Raw genomic sequence first — 17,946 nt, forward strand, 5'->3', positions numbered from 1 at the left:
AGAAAGCAGTGATTTGTAAATCCACTTTGACATTGAACCAGTACAAAGACAAGCTATTTCTTTTTTTATTTTATCAACTTCTTTGTTTTTTGTAAATATACACTCATTCTGAAACTGATGCCTGTAACACATTTCAAAAAGGGACAGAGGTGGGCTCCCGATCGACGCAACTGTTTACGCGTTGGCCTATCACAAGGAGATCGCGAGTTCGATCCCTGGTGATGCCACAGCCACCCGTAGCCAGCACAACTGGACTCACTCTCTCTGGGTGGGTAGGATGGCCCCCCTTCTCCTCCAATCACTTAGCGTGATGCTAGTCAGTACAGACATCTGTTAGCTGAGATAACAGATCAGACGGTTGGTGCTTTCCTCCGAGCGCGTTCGGCAGTCCTGTGACTTTGCATGAGCAGCAGTTCGAAAAAAGGCTGTGGCTGGTTTCACAGGTTTTGGAGGAAGCCTGTGCTAGCCTTCACCCTCCTAGTGTTGGTAGTATTGTGTGATTGGGGGAGTCCTAACTAGCGGGTGGAAATGGAGATGACTAAATTGGGGAGAAAATCGGGTAAAAAAAAAAGGCATAGGGGGAATTGAAGACAAGGAACATTGTGAAATGCTCAGAAAATTCTTAAAAATGTGATGTAATCATGCTTAGGTATAAAAGCAGCATCCAGGAAAGGCCCCTAGTCCTTTTTGAGCAAGGATGGGTCAAAGCTCACCACTCTGCCAGTAAATAATCTTTGAAAAACCTCTGTCCCTCAGTTGACACTGCATTAATGACCAGTATGCTTCATTATTTCATTATTGCTCGGGAGTAGTTTGACAAATCACTGTGAATGAACACTGTTTGTCCCTGCATACTCAATGCAAGTTAAGACTATACTATGCACAGAGTATAAATATGCCAGCAACTTCTATAAATGCCGTTGACGTCTCTGGGCTCAAGAGTAAATATGTGTAAAACATGACAAATTTGACAAGGAACAATATGGTTGCGACAATGTAGACGGCTATGGCAAAACACTTTGCTCTTAAAACTGGGCCAACTGGTGTCTTCACTCCCAAAAAATTACTATATGTTGTTTAAATGAAAGATGATGCAACATGTTCCAGTCCCATCTTTTTGCACTTCATTCTCAATATTATACAGTCTATATAAGGGTTTGTTCTTCCTCAGGCTGTCCAAAGCAGCAGACATGGATCATCAGTGGGTGTGTAAGACATGGCTGAGTGACCTTGGCCTGCCTCAGTATTCGCAGTTGTTCCAGAACCAGCTTGTGGACGGCCGGGTTTTGGGATCCCTCACCCGACGGGACCTAGAGACCATCTTCAACATCAACAACAAGTTCCACATAACCAGCCTGCAATCAGGAATACAGCTGCTGCAGATGCTCAGCTTCGATAAAGAGGTGAACAGCAGCCTCCAGTGTCTGTTCACTCACAGTCTGAGAGAGAGGAGAGTGATGCATTGAATTTCATATCAAGATTGCATGTGTGTGTGTGTGTGTGTGTGTGTGAGTATATGTGAGAATGTATTGTATTAAATTGTCTTTTCCAGACGGTTTTCATTTTTAAGACCTGTTGATAACAGAACCTTGGGAGATCTCAGTCATGACCTGGCACACAGGCAGTGGATGTTACACTCAGTCAGTGGACTCTTGGATTTGGAAAGATACTCACACAAAAGTTATTACATGAAACAATAATGAATACACTGCCTGAGGCATTTTTTGCCATTGTTTTAAGAAAATGTTTTGTCCAAAACCTTTTTTAATTGATTTTGATTTTTAAAATCAATTCATGGCAGCGAGATATGTTGTTGTAAGACAAAACATATTTTTCAGATTTAACACTATTTTGCTAGTTAATTACTAGTTAGTAAGTTTCTTTACAATGTACCATCTAACATCAAATCACTTTGAGCTAAATCTCAATAATTGAATTATGCAGCAGTTTTGAACTATTTTGATCGACCATATTCCCCTTTTTAAAAAGAAAAGTAAACTCTCGAATCTCTAAAGATTCAGCTTACATTAATAAAACTGAATAATTGGTACCAGAAGAAATATTCATTACAAACTGCATTCATATTTGAATGAATATATTCATAAATAAATAATAATAAATCCATAAATAAATAATATTGTTGTTTTTTTGGCAGAAGCCTTTGGCATTAGATTAGATTGGGTTTTCAAACTTCTTACACCATTCAAAAGTGAGTCAGCATTGGCAGCAGCCCTGAGCCAGTGATGTTGGAGAAGACCTACAGTTATACAACAACCATTAGCGTAATGGTTCTTTACCAGATTTCTCAAAAGCACAAACAGGAGGACATGGCAGATCCACCTAGTTCAAGTTCAGATGGCTTTTTGTTCAACTTTATTGTTTAGCTGTATACAAGTACACACTTGATATAATACAGAATAGGACCAATGAACGCAAGAGAGACAGCCCCTGGGTGTCAGGGTTGCTATCTTGAAGATGAAGAGCTACAAACTTGCTAACACTGATGGGATTCCAGCTGATAATCTCATTGTGGGTAGAACTGATCTCCTGTAGCACATGCATGTCTTAACATGTTATAATATTTAAGAAAGAAGGACAAAGGCAGACCAGGTTAACTGCAGAGATATTTCCTTCCTGTCCATCACTGGGAAAGTAATTGCATGAGTCCACTCGAGTCGACTTCTTATTTTGTCTGAAGAAATCTCCCCAGTAGATCCCTGGAAGCACACCACCTGAGATGCCTTCAGAAAATCCTGCAAATCAGGACAAGCAACTGTTATCATGGAACATCAGCTATATTGCCACCATCATTAAACATCAGTTAAGATGAGAAGAAATGATGCAAAGATCAATCACCAAAAGATCCATGTAGACATCAAGAACTGGGGGTCCGTAGTTCAGGATAAAGGCATTTGGATGAACAGTTTGAACAGGCCCAAAGACCAAACATGATAAAAAAATGCATCAATTATTAACACTTATGTCCATTCCTGTAAAGTTTGTGGTGAATGGCCTCATCAGTCATGTCAAGACCACCAAAAGGATCCCTCAGGAAGACCATCACCCAAGATCGAGTGATCACTAGTGATTGTGATGATGGTCTGCATGTGTGTATATGTGTTTGCATTGATATTAAAGTGTAAGTTTAGTAGGTGCTCTAACAGGTGCAACTAGGTTTCTTTTCCCATGATGGCCATCATGCTCCACTGTGTCTCCTCCTAGCCTCTGAGACAGACCAATAGGACAGTTTAGTCATACATATAATGATCTAATCTCCTAATCTTTTTCTCTTAAGGTTCTGCACAGCCGGCGTGTTCAGTGTGAGCAGCAGGATGTGGACCCTGTGGTGTGGACCAGCCAGAGGGTCATTAAATGGGTCAGAGACATCGACCTAAAGGTGCGAATACTTGTTTATTCTCTGTTTTCGCACTGAACAAACGCCAAAGAGATTGTCAGTCCCTGACTTTTGTATATTTTCTGACTCAGGCCATGGGTGAAATCTTTTGTTTTCTTCTGCCTTTTCTTCTGCTCTCAGTAGCACACATGCTGATCACTGCATGGTGCACACTATGAATCAAATGCATGATAAAAAGAAACACAAATGCTTAAAAGTGTCTGGCTGTGATAATTTAACTCTCTCCTCCTCTCACAGTGCAGATGTTTGACTCAATGCATCTTTGGCGTCATGAGGCACAAACCTTCAGCTTACTATGAAATGATGTTTACTTTGGGGGCAGAAGCAGTGAGATCTTACTAGTATGCTAAATTCTACATTATTTTGTGATGTTGGAGCTTTGATACAACATTTAAATGTTAAAATAATATTAATGTTAATATTTTAATAACAATAAAATATTAAAATGTTGAATGTGGCCAAAAATATATATACTATGAGTAAAACAACTTTATTGGATAATTCATGGTAGTTACTGAAAAATTCATAGTATGTACTGAATAATTTATAGTAGTTACTGAGTCATTTATGGGTATTTCTGAATAATTCATAGTAGTTATTTAAAATAAATCAGAACTGAAGGATAGGTTCAGCACAATAAAGCTATTTCATCTAGGTACCCCTCTGCTAACCCCCTATGTGGTAGGAATTTGTATTGTGCACATTTGCGTTGAATGTTGAATCCCTTCCACTTTACAGGAATATGCTGACAGCCTCCAGAACAGTGGGGTCCATGGAGCTGTGATGGTATTGGATCCGTCCTTCAGTGCAGAAAGCATGGCCAAAGCCTTGGAGATCCCCAACAACAAACATATGATCCACCGGCATCTGTATGAGGAGATGAAGGTACTGCTGAACCCGGCAAGGTCAGTGTACATCTGCTAACACAAAGTATAATACACTGCTGTCTGTGATAACAACAAACAGTCATTATTAACCCACTGATTCTACAAATGTAGCCCGTCAGCCAAAACACATTCATTGTCTAAAGTCTTTACTTACACTGGAGTATGCATGAGGTTAGTGTGGACAACAAGTAATGGAAGCTTATACTCCACAAATACATTAGAATCAGTGTCAGAATCAAGCTTTATTGGCCAGGTATGCTTACATACAAAGAATTTAGCTTTGGTTACAGGAGTTCACAGTGCACAGTATCAGACAGACATTTACATGTAGTGAATAAAATAAAAAAAATAATAAAGTACAATAAAATGAAATAAAATACAAAAAAACAAAAAACAAAACATAAAGCATGTTTTATGAGCAACTGTCCAATTGTTAAGTCAGCTCAAATAGACTTGCTAATGTGGTTTCTGAAAGAATCTGGATGTTCCCTCTCCACAGGACCAATCAGAATCAGGAGTATAACCGTAAGGAAGGAACGCCCACACACTCACCAGCCTCCAGCTGTCGCTATGCTGAAGAGCGGGTCACTCTCAGGCCCAGATCAGGCAAGGTAAAGGCTTAAAGACACCCATACACAACATATGAATAAAACACAATACTATTCACAAGTTTGGAATCAGTGTTTACAATCTTTGCAACTTTACAGCTTGCAAACTGTCACGGTCAGTGCGAAAACTCATATTGTGGTACAGAAGAAAGAAAAAACAAAATTTAATGGAAGTAATTTGAACCATTTCTACTGTTCAGTTGATCATGAAATTTTAGCACAATGTAAAGAGTTGCTGGAGTTTTCAAAATATGCAAAATAGGAATATAATTAGGGGAAATAAAGGAGAAATACTGAGACATTAATAAATTTGTTAATGATTAACAGAACTAACTGCATTTGATTCTAAATAACTGTATAAGATTAAAGAATAAAGGTATAATGAATATTAGAGTAAAATGAATGATGCTATTATAAAATAAATATCCAGAATGATGTTATAATAGAATTAGTATCCAGAATATCTTATATATAAGTGGTAATCAAGACTCAACAGAAATGAGAAAAATGGTAATGAGGTGTTATGGCTTAACTTTAAGCAGCACTCTGCAATTTAAATAATGTAAATCCACAATATATCTCAAAGAAATGAGAAATGTCTCAGTTTGTTATTATTGTAAATACTAATGCTATACTGATACTGATACTGTATCAGTATTTGTGCCAATATTGAAACTTAAGAGCAGTTTCGGTATTAGCGCTGGGGATACGGCCACCACAAAGCAATTTCTGACATACATGCATGCTACTGACTCGTGCATGCACACCAGTGCTTAACGCATGTCTCTGGTGTGAGTGGACAAGCAGCAGTAAACATGCTAATAGTAAAATCTGTAATGGCAGTATTTGGTGGGAAGGCAGTGATAGTGGGTGATATCCACACATAATATGTACACAGTGCAAAACGTGCTAACAATAGCCCATTTCCTGATTACCTGAGCCAGGCTTCTATCAGTAACGTTCTCCCATGGGGTAGTCAGTTATAATCGCACAATGTACACTATATTATATAAATTATTTTTGTATAAAAAATTACCAAAATTATTAACATGACAAGTGATAAAAATCATTTGAACAGCAGTTACTGGTGATGCATAACTGGATGAATTTACTGTCCACTTCCCTTCAGAGCCCCTTGAGATTCAACCCCAAAATCCCAGGTGGACGGGACCTTGGTTTCCATGGTAACTGTGGGTCCTTGCCCAGAGAGGAGCGCATCAAGGCCCTTCCAAGGTCAAAGGGCAGCCCCATGCACGGCTACTCCAGCATAGAGATCACTAATGTCTAGGAGCAGAGAAACCTGAGGAAATAAATGAAACAAATGGCACTTCCCTGAAAGAATATGTTCAGGTCATCGTTTTGGATCTAAGATTTGGTGACCATAAACAAAATCCGTGAGGACATCTAAGGTTTTTTCACAAAACAAGATTTCTCAATAAGCTGAAAATTTTGATTCAAAAGCCAAAAAGGCTCTTTTTTAATTGGACAGACTTGACATTTTTCAAACCTAAGCTCTATCTGCTGAGTCTCAAATGCACAGTTACCAGACATACCAGACATTCATCATGTTTCCCACTACTCAGAAAATAACAGAAAACTATATATATATATATAGTAATGCAAATTGGAAACTATAACAATACCAGTGTTATGATATAGACTAAATGAAAGTCTTTCCATAGCAGTTTTATAAAGTTTTATGAAACGTTTCGCCGCTGGACTAGCAACTCCAGTTAGTTTTACTTTCCTTGTGGTAGGGGTCATGAAGTCCTGGAAGACCAGAACTCAGCACAGTTTGGTTATTTGCCTGCTCAATCACATTAACTGATAGACTGATTCATTAAGCTAGCTCTGGAAAATTAGTCCCATATCTATCAACAAATCATACAGATTTACAGTTTAATTTACAAATATGTTTGACTGAAGGATTCGTGAGCATGTTCTATAAAACATGTTTCACAAAAACATTTCATTATGGACTTCAGCTACTACCCACTGGCCTCTGTTCAAAGTATGTTTCAAGTCAACTGGTTTTCCTATGTGTAGGGAGATATGTTGAATTTTGTATCTGTGGTAACTGACCATATGCTAATAAATGCATCAGATAGAAATTAGAAGGCAGAGTAAGCCTTTCATTTGGAAACTTAGGAATTCTGCTTTGTGAAACACTTTCCTGCTCAGATTGTGGTTTGTTTATTGATTTTATTATTTTTCACTTTTTACACATTTTTAAAGCACCAAATGTGCTTAGAAGGGATTATAATGTGTAAAGTGTAAATTCTCCATTAAAGGTTTTATGTATATTTCACCAAGAGAAGGAACAGATGCTCTATATATATAAGTATACATATATATTTAAAAAATCATATACTTTGATAGTAATTAACATATTGCCACTCACATAAGCTCATTCTGACCCGAGGTCAGATCCAGATGGAATTAAAATCAGATGCTCCAATGTCCTTTCGCTAGCATTAATTATGAACCCACTGTACTGTTCTGTATTGTGTACACTTGACTGGGTTAAAATAACATATTACATGATGAACAAGTATGTGAGATGGTGGTTTCACTGCAAAACAACATGGAATGTGAAAATGTCTTAAATCTAGTTAGTATATCTAATATTTGTGATTATGAGATGGTTGTAAGAATAAAAACAATACTATTATTGAATCTATTTCTAGTCATGTTTACTTGTTTAAGTAAATTTGTCTAATCCAGTGGTCTGATTCCATTGGTAGATCATTTTGCTTTTTTAAAAAACAATATATATGACTATATATGTATATATATATATATATATATATAAACAAGTCTACAAATGAATAGAATAATCTTAAAACATTTTTACAAACATTTTATGTATTGACGAGACTTAAGGTAATTTCACATGTAAGATCTTTTTTACAGTGTTAAACAATCTGATCATCTCTCTTCACTTTAAAAGAAGAAAAAAACACAATCCAATCTGTTACTTCAATGTACACTGAAGTCCATACATTGTACAAAAAATGAACGCAGAACACAAAGAAAGTGACATTTTTGCTTTTTTTTATTGTACTACTGTTAAGGCTTTATCATGTCTTATCATGCATGCAGTTCATTTTAACACCTCACTTGTTTAAAAAGACATATTTCACTGTGACTTCAATAGAACCCAGTTGGTCAATATGTGCCCAGTGGTGGAAAAAACACACAGGGAATAAAGAAAATTAGTAAATTACCTACAATCAGTAATGAAGTGTTCCCAGGGTAGCATATGTGTGTGGTCACTTGCCATACCTTTGCATCATTAGCATAAGGAAAAAGCAGAAAAATACAACCCAAATGTTCATTTAAACAGACCTAGGATCCCATTTCCCACACCCAAACAAACTCATGGTTGAACTAGCTTTACAGAATGCTGGGAAAGATTAGATTGCTGTTGAGATTTACTGCACAATGTTTCAAAGCTAAGATATGCTATGCTAAGGAGCTGGAATATGTTGCACCTAATCAAAAATATCCAGATTGAAAGCAACAGTGAAGAATTTTCAACCATGCTAACATTAGCTTAACAACATGACCAAAATACATCTGATTTGTCCTGAGAGTGTACATTTCAAAATAGATAAATAAATAAATATGAAAAAAAATCTTTTTTCATAAATTTAATAATTTTTTATTTTTTTTTAAGTGTAAAAAAATTAGCAATAAAAACAAGGCACCCAAATAGGCACAGCTAGCATTCCCATGTGAAATGAAAGAAATTTTTTAACATAAGATAACACTTTGTCTTGCACTAGGTTTTTGTAAAATTCCGCTACTGAAATCCAGATGAATGTGGAGTAGAGTAAGCACACACCCTTCAATAAGAGCCTCAGGTCAGGTCAAATGAAAACTGATCTTTCAACTTAAAAGGCTGCAAAACTGGGTGGCAACATCTCACTCTTCAGACTTTACATCAATTTCACAATTTACTCATTGCTTATTTTAGGCAACTCTGTCAAAATGTGTTCTTTTTGCTATATATAACTATAAAAATAGTTAATGCTGTCAAATGTTGACGTGTTAAAATCGCAGTGTACATATGATTAACCTTGCATAAAAAAGATGCCACTTGTCTGTGGTGCAGTATGGCTGAAAATGTATTTAGCTAAGCTGTTACTGTAACACATTTACTTAATAACAAGGATTCAGCCTAAGTAGTAATTCAATGTAAATCTTGTAGCATACAGATGAGTCCATAGGCCTCTGGTGTTGTCATGCAGCAGTTGGTGTCATGCCCTATTAGGAACTGGTTTTCTTTATGACATTGATGAATGCTGATGCATCTAAAATATTTTTTTAAAAATCAGCTTTGGAGCATTTTTGGCACAGAACATGACAGTGGTGATTTTTGAAAATGTCTTTCATTTTTTGGGGGGAATAAACAGTTTAAAACAAGAATTACTAATATTGGCATAGCAATGACTGCAGAGAACTATTATAAGCATGATTGTAAAATATATGCTTTCGTCATTTAAGGAAAATCTTTAGCCAGTGTGGGCTAAATCATCAAATAAGTGGTATTTGTTTTCTGTTCTAGGTAAATTTTATGTTATATTTTATTGGTTTATGCTTAGTGAATGGAATGGAAATGGAAATGGAAATGTTAGCTAGCTTGACAAGGTAAAATTGAGAATATTTTTTTTACTTCAGCTATCATAGTTTGCATAGCAGTGTGACACTATGCACGTTAGGCAGTCAAGTAGCACAGTAAAACATCAAGTAGGACACTACACTGAGTAAAAAGGGTCTGTCTGTCAGTTTATCAGGTACACATAACTTTTACCTACAGTCATTGCCCATTTTATTTGATACACCTACTGAACACTAACTAGTCAGGAGGTTTACATAATTATGGTAATGTGGAATAAACATTCGTTACACTGTCAGCTTTTTCAGTTCATTTACAGTTCTACAAGTGAGACGTTGACTCTGTGATAATTTTAAGACAACTTTTGACAGCATCAGCTATTGTTGGTAGACTGTGCTACAGCTTTGTGGAGATTAGCAGTTGCTGATTTCTTATGTTCAGAATTCAATTGAAGGCCTTGCTAACTAGCTGTTGAGTTCAAGCTGGTGTCTTCTAAGACGCGTCAAAGGAATGGACAAAAGTACTGACAACATCCATGATTCAAAATGGCTGCTACAATGCTGCAATGTTAGAAATCACACAAACAAGTTTGTATTTGAGATTATTTCACATGATTTGTAGCAAGTGTCTATGATTTAGGCATGCTGATTGCACCATTAAAACTTCCAGCTATAAGTTTCCATGTTAGCTACATCACCCTCATAACTCCAGTATGAAACTAAAGAAACTATTTCTCATGGAAAACCACATTTTCCTCACTTTTTAAAATAGAAGAATACAATACGATATGTAAACATGGTTAAAGTTTCAAAATGTGCTGTTTAGGCCCCAGTCCATACAGTCTAGACTGAAACAAAACTGCAAAAACATTATTGAATTTATTGTTTTTGTGGAGTTAGAAAAACCAACACATTGCACATATTTAGCCTACTCATTACACAGCAGCTTAGCCCCCCAACTCATGTTTAAGTTTTATAGCATTTAGCATATACTGCTATTTGAATGAGGCACAATACCAGTCAATCAAGACAGAGATTATTTACATATATCAGTCTTAAAGGCACAGTAAGAACATCCTGTTTAATACTAAGGGACAAAGGGGTCCATAAACCATACATATCCTAGCATAGGAAAACAAATACATAGGATATAGCCCCATTAACCATACCTCATATTTATACTGTCAGATTTCAAATTTTATTTGTCCTACTGACGATTATCAGCACTGACTGCAATAGGCTGCAAAAAGTAAAAAAGTTGTATCAGGAAATGTACGGGTGTTTGTTGAAGTCATAACTAATTTTCATATGATTGTACAGTACATATGATTGTGCCATCTGTAAAACATCTGTACATAGCATCTTCATGTGTGTCTTTGACACAGTCTGTACAGAAAAAAATAAGAATAAAACAATAAATGAACAAAGCATGCTGAGTTTTTCTGTCCGTTTCCTATGATTTAGTGTTCTAAGGCCGCCTTACTACACGGCCTTGCTTTCCTGCTCTAAAAAACTACATTCCATTTATGATTTCACAACTACTTATGAGAAATGTCAAATACCACAAGATGGGTAATAAGTAATCTGTACAATCTACAGCCTGCAAAACTATATGTTACATTTTAAGTATCAAATAGGTATTTTGTTTCCCAAACAATACATATATCACTGCTGTTGGAACAAAACCTTGTATCTCAATTTTTGATGTTTTTCAGTTTTTGAGATAATTTGAAAATGCCTGCTGCCCTTTACATTGTGTGTAAGTTTAAGATGAAAGGACCATAATAAACGTCCCAAAATTACTAGGAAAAAATCTGGTTCCATTGACTTACATTAAAAGTGTGTTTTTTCATTATCCTGTAAAGTTACCATTTAAATACAAGGTTTTGTTCCAGGAACAGCGATATACAAATTACTGCTAAAAGCAAAACATGCAGTATTTGATATTTTTATTTTAAGGAAATGTTACTAATATGAAATTAGGCTTTTCTTGAAAAACAAACCTCATTTCAAAAAAGTTTAGACAGTATGTAAAACACTAATAAAAACAGAGAGTAGTGAAAAATTAGTTTGACCTATAACAAAAACTTAATATTGATGTTTTACCTTATGATCTTTGTCATTCTGACACCCTTACTCTCTGATTATGCAGACAAGCTGTTGTAACTTATGCAAAATTTGCAATGGTGTATTCACACTGAAATAAGCATGCACATCCCAGAAAAGAACATTGTCCTGAAGGCTGAAAATGTTACTCCAAATTGTGATTATATTTTTAACCTTAACATATAAACATACCATGCCTTTAGAGATGTTGCTTTTGGCCTTTGAACTTTATGCTGGTAACAATCTGGATGGTCTGTTTCTTCTTTGCTCCAGAGAACGCAATATTTATTACTTCCATAAACAATCTGAAATGTTGATCATACCAGACAACAATACCCATTCTCACTGTGCATCAATCCATTTCAGATGAGAAGAAGCCCAGAGTTGTCAGTCATGTTGTTGACACAATGGTCATTCGCTGAACAAGGTGGCAGAGTATGTCCCAGGTGTTTCTGAGGTTAAAAACATGTTTAATATAGAAAATATGGCTTTCATTTGTTTTTGTCTGTATTCAGATAATGTTTAGTAATACATAAATGCATTACTCAAATTATGTGCTTTTTAAACTATTTGTGTGCTTTTTTGATCTGAGTATGCAAAAAAGGCTGTCCTGCAAACTAATTTAAACTCTTAATAAAGCTAAATGCCTTTTCTGGTTTTATTAGATTATTAGAAATAGATACCTTTTTTCATAAAACATAATAAGGTTTTCATAAACATTATTAAAAAATTACTGTTACAATTATTTTTATCATTGATTAGAACACTTTAACTTATGACCCTGTTTCCAAAAAAGTTGGGACGTTGTGCAAAAATAAAAATAGAATGCAATGATGTGCAAGTCATTTAACCCTATATTTAATTGAACATAGTACAAAGACAACATATGAAATGTTTAAACTGAGAAATTGTATTTTTTTGTTTGTTCAGCATTGTCTTTTTGAAATAAGCAAGACCTTCCTTTAAAAAGACATCATCTGGAAGGCAGCATATAATGCCCCAAAACATGTACATATCGTTCAGTATTAATTTCACTAAATGTGAAAACAGATGTGCACTAATGCACCCCTATAACCCCTAAATCAAGCCACATCCCAGCTTTTGAACTGTGTGGTGATAATAAGCTGGATTGTACCTCTCATCTTTAGCCTGGAGGATGCAGCGTCCATGATTTCCAAAATGAATCTCACATTTTGTTTTTTCAGACAAAAAAAGGCCTGAAGGCCTGAAGCTCACAGGAAGCCAATATTGGTTATCAGTCATTTACGTTGCATAAAGAGAATTCTCCAGATTCTCTGAATATTTTAAGGATATTATGTACTATAGACGATGAGTTATTTGCTATTTAACATTCAGGAATCATTTTCTTGAATTGTGCAATTTGATCATGTGCTCTTTAATAGAGTGCTGTACCCATCCCCATTTTTACTTATGAAAGATGCAGCCTCTCTGGGATGCTCTTTTAATACCTTGTCGTATTACTGACCTGTTGTTAATTTATCTAACTAGTGGTGAGATGTGGGTGGCGTGGGTGGCAAGTAGGGCCTGGGTTCGATTCCCCGGGTGACCAGGGTACTTTCTGTGTGGAGTTTGCATGCTCTCCCCGGGTCTGCGTGGGTTTCTTCAGAGCACTCTGGTTTCCCCACACAGACCAAAGATATACAGTCAGGCCAACCGTACATGGTACGTGCCCCTAGGTGTGAGGGTGTGAGTGCGATGGACCGGCAACCTGTCCAGGGTGTATCCTGACTTCCGCCCGATGACCGCAGGGATAAGCTCCAGCGTGACCCAGAAGGAGAAGCTGCTTATAAGATATGTGTGTGATGAGATGTTCCACCAGGTGACTTTTTTAGCATTACACAAATTTATCAGTCTTTTGTTGCCCCTGTCCCAACTTTTTTTGCTGGCATCAAATTGAAAATATATTTTTCAAAAACAATACCATTTCTCAGTTTCAACATTTGATATGTTATCTTTGAATTATATTGAATTAAATAAAGGGTTTAAATGATATGCTTGTAAACAGAATTGAATTCACAGCTGCTTTTTAGGTTCATTAGGTCAATGGAGAGTGTCATTTCAGAGCTGTGAATCAGAAGTAGATGTATTTGCTCCATTTTTCACAAATGGGGGGATGGGAGGGGTGGACTGACCAGCAGGCTGCAGAAAGAGTGAGGACATGACTCACTCTTTCACAGAATTAAGCATCACTTACTTTGTACAATTAGAAATGGCTGTTTTGTTCATTTAAGCTTGCCGTTGTGCTCCCAGCAGAAGCTACCAAACTGAAGAATGGGAGTTATTCAGCTCGGTGAGACAGAGAGGCTTGTGGCTATGACGCTCTGGGAGACAGAAGCCAAAAGATTGGCTGAAGGAAGCATGCTGACTTCCTTAAGTTAACTACTCTCTCCTTTGTTACTGGAAAGAAGCTTGTGTTTTTTTTTTTCTTTTAATTGGTATGGCTTCATTTCATTTGATCGGCCAATGACAGTTGTTACCTCCCTAAGCCCTACATTTTAAAAGGCAGGTTGTGTCATAGTGGTTTTATTATCCGTTGAGCATAGTGCTGGATAATTTTGTAATTTTCTTTTGTGCTTGGTGTGACAAGTGTGATTTTGTGGGTTTTTTTCTGTTTGATTTTTGAAAGTAACTATGGTAATAGTAATTGGTGCAGGTTGTGTACAAGTTTGACAGCTGGGCCACCCATCTCTGTTCACCCATTTCTGTTTTAACTATATTCAAATGAAACAGCAGATCATTGTCTGTGATCACTATAATTTTGGCATCCCACAAAAATCTTTGATTTTTTCTTTCTATAAAGGCAAGAAGCTGCAAACTTCTACTGGCATATGCTATAACATGCTCCATACCCTCTTGCTGTTGGGCTAACATTGCCCATTGTACATGATTACTGGCATCTGTATAGACTATAAAGGGCTGCGTAAAATTCACATATTCCAAGTTAGGTGACTGAAGGAAATACTTCTTCAACAGATTTGACTTTTGAAATGCAGTTTCACATTTTTGGATCTAAATAGCATGAGGGGAATTATACATTCTGTGTCAGCCTTTGCCCTCCAATAGTCCATCTAAAGGCTTGACATTTCCTGAAAACTCTTCGCTAAATCGCCTATGATATCTCACAAATCCTAAAAAGTATTGCACTTGCCTAAAAATCTTCAGGGAAGACATTCCTGAACAATCAACATCTTGACAGGGTTGAGGGAGACACCCTTCCTGCTAACACAGTGTCCATAGCTAAAGTAAAGAGATAGGTTTTTAAATGTTTCTTAAATGTGTGCACTGAGCTTGACTGTCTAATAAAAGGTGGAATTGAATTCAATAGTTTAGAAGCATAATAACTGAAAGAGGTCTCTCCATGTTTCCTGTATTTTATTGAAGGTACTTGTATTTACATTTACATTTACAGCATTTAGCAGACACTCTTAACCCGAGTGACTTACAACAAGTGCTTTATTTATCTAGAGAAAGTATCTTTCCTAGCTACCAATAAGTTAGAGAGAAAGCTAGTCCTGAGCTCAGAAACTGCTAGAATCAAAGTCACTGCTGATACCCAGAGACAAAGGAACAGAGTTGAACACAGAACAGTGCAATACAACACAATACATAAATGCAGTACAGTATATTACAATCAATACTTAACTCAGTGTTCATTTAAATGCTGTATAAAGAGATGTGTCTTCAGTCTGCATTTGAAGACAGCAAGAGACTCTGCTGTACGGACAACCAGTGGGAGTTCATTCCACCACCTGGGTGCCAGTACAGAGAGCAGTCTTGATGCTTGTCTTCCACGCGCCTTGTAGAATGCCAGTATCTGCAGATCTTAGATTACATGCTGAAACATAAACAGATAGACATTCTGTGGTGTAAGTGGTTGCTAGGTCATTTAGTAGCAGAACTTTAAAATCTATCCTGAATGATATAGGTAGCCAGTGCAGTAAGAAGAGCATTACAGTAATCAACTCTCTGTGTAACAAAAGCATTAACAAGTTTCTCTGCATTGCTCTAAGACAGAAATTGCTGAGCAATATCAAAAGATGTCAAAAAAGATCAAAAGCTACAAATCTTGTGATCAACAGTATCATCTGCTCTAAGATCAAATAAAGATCAGAATAGAAGAATTTTTATCCATCAGCGCTGAACCTGAGGTCATTGACATCACGAACCAATGTTGTCAGTACTATGGTTAGAATGAAAACCTGATTAACTATTCTCATATAACTTCTTTGATAAAACAACTTTTTCTAAGACTTTTCTTAATTACGGAAGGATCCAGGATAATGCACCTGCACTTCAGTTTTTCTCCATACGTACACTGAAGTTTTTCTTCCATTTGATTGAGAATGTCAAGAGTTTCCTTTAATCTAGCATCTAGATCAAAGACCAAATCATGACAGGAGAAAGTCAGAGCTGTATTCGCTGATCTATTGTAAATGTGTTTAAACTTCTCAACTGTATCTGAGTCAGTGTAATGCTTTTCATGGTAACTTTCAGGCACTTTCTTTTTTGACAAATAATAACTTTTTTGCTTGGGAGATCTATATATTACAAAAAGGTTGACTGCAACTTACCCAAAAGATTTAAACTCATCTATAGTGGTATTTCTGCAGTTAAAGTCACTATTATAAATACATACTACTGCTCCTCCTCCTCATCTGCCTGTCTTGTTGTATGCAAAATGTATAGATTTCATTTCAAGAACACAGTCTCTAGTGTTTAATCCAAACAAACAACCAACACTGTGACGGGAGAATCTAAAATCCCCCTGAGGGGCACCTGCTTGAGGGCAGAATCGGCCAGTATGACCCACTTCTACACACTGATTACAAATTGGCCAACCCTGGGAATCCCATTTAAACTTATTGGTTGGCTTGTCTGGGGCCCTTGTGTTCCACCACCTACCTTCAGAGTGTGCCCCTTCATGAAGAGAACACTGATTACCACGCAACTCTTCCAGGAGAGTCTGTGACATTTCTGACATTTGCTCCTTCATTTCCTTCATGATCTCATTCCAAAGCTTCAGTTTCCAAGTCCCCACTGCCCAAGGGGTATGAGAACAGGCACTAACAGTCATACAAACAGAGGGCTCCCAGTGCTCCAGACTTTCAACCTCTGGGGCCAAAGCCTCATCTTTCCTGCCTCAAAAGGCAATCTGGGACTCCACCAAGCGTGTTTCTTCAACATAGAAAATAGTTCATGGAAGTACAGAGCAAAAAAACTTACAGGCTTCACTTCACCTTATAATAAAAAAAAGCTGTAAATGGTGTATTATCCTCATGCAATGCCATCAACAGTTAAAAACAAATCTTTGTAGTGTCCTTGTCCCTTTCCTCTACAGCTAAAACCTTCCTTTGAGCATCTCCTTCTAATGACTCCACATTACGTTGTACTTGTTGCTGTTCGCTTAACCTCTCCACACTTAACATGCACTTCATCTGAGCCATCCCTTTCTCTTAACTTCAATGCTGTACCCAGCCCATCAAACTCTATAACACTATAAAATTTGCTCCAAAGTCCCCTCCAACTGCACCAACCTCAGTGAACCATGATCTGGGTACAACTGATAAAACAGACATTACACAATCATGTCTTTCATAGAATATGGATCAAAACTAGAAGGAAAACAAACAGTAATAGTAATAGTAGTAGTAACAGAAATGACCTTCAAGTCAGACCAATAAAGAGAAGTTGCAGTATTTCCAAGTCCTCATTAAAAGTTGGTCAATTAACATAAATCATCATTGCACATGACTAACTTGTACAACCACCCATTAGTACTATACAAGCATACTTCATAACATATAACAGTAAGTAAGTAGTGTTTAAAAAGCTCCAGCGGAACTGCTGCGTCTGATCCACTCATATCATTGCAACACACACTAACATGTCACCATTACATCTGTGTTACTGCAGTTGAGAATGAGCCACTGCCCAAATCATGTGTTTGTGTGTGTATGTATATGCATATATAAGTGTGCGTATGTGTGTGTGTGTGTGTGTGTGTGTGTACACATATATACATATAGTAATTCAAGAAATTATCTACGCAGCCAAATGTGTGGCAGCAGTGTAGTGCATAAAGTCATGCAGACTCTGACCAGCAGCTTCAGGTAATGTTTATATCAACCATCAGAACGGGGAAAAATGTGATTTTGACTGAGGCATGATTGTTGCCAGATGGGCTGGTATGAGTATTTCTATAACTGTTGATCTCCTGGGATTTACAAATATAACAGTCTCTCGACTGAGAATCATGCGCTAAACAAAAAATATCCAGTGAGTGGCCGTT

The 17,946-nt window shown here is 36.8% G+C and overlaps 1 protein-coding gene across 2 annotated transcripts in view; it reads left to right on the forward strand.

The window, feature by feature from the left end:
- kaznb (kazrin, periplakin interacting protein b) overlaps nt 1-7,590 on the forward strand; it is a 334,246-nt gene extending 326,656 nt beyond the window's left edge. For both annotated transcript variants that reach the window (XM_017692866.2, XM_017692867.2), the window contains 5 exons: nt 1,172-1,403; nt 3,296-3,397; nt 4,154-4,320; nt 4,802-4,913; nt 6,040-7,590. In XM_017692866.2, coding sequence (XP_017548355.1) covers nt 1,172-1,403; nt 3,296-3,397; nt 4,154-4,320; nt 4,802-4,913; nt 6,040-6,198 — 772 coding nt within the window. In that variant the 3' untranslated portion in view covers nt 6,199-7,590. The remainder of the gene's footprint in view (nt 1-1,171; nt 1,404-3,295; nt 3,398-4,153; nt 4,321-4,801; nt 4,914-6,039) is intronic.
- The last annotated feature ends 10,356 nt before the right edge of the window (nt 7,591-17,946 follow it).

The sequence above is a fragment of the Pygocentrus nattereri genome, chromosome 21, assembly GCF_015220715.1.
Source record: "Pygocentrus nattereri isolate fPygNat1 chromosome 21, fPygNat1.pri, whole genome shotgun sequence".
Taxonomy (NCBI): Eukaryota; Metazoa; Chordata; class Actinopteri; order Characiformes; family Serrasalmidae; genus Pygocentrus; species Pygocentrus nattereri.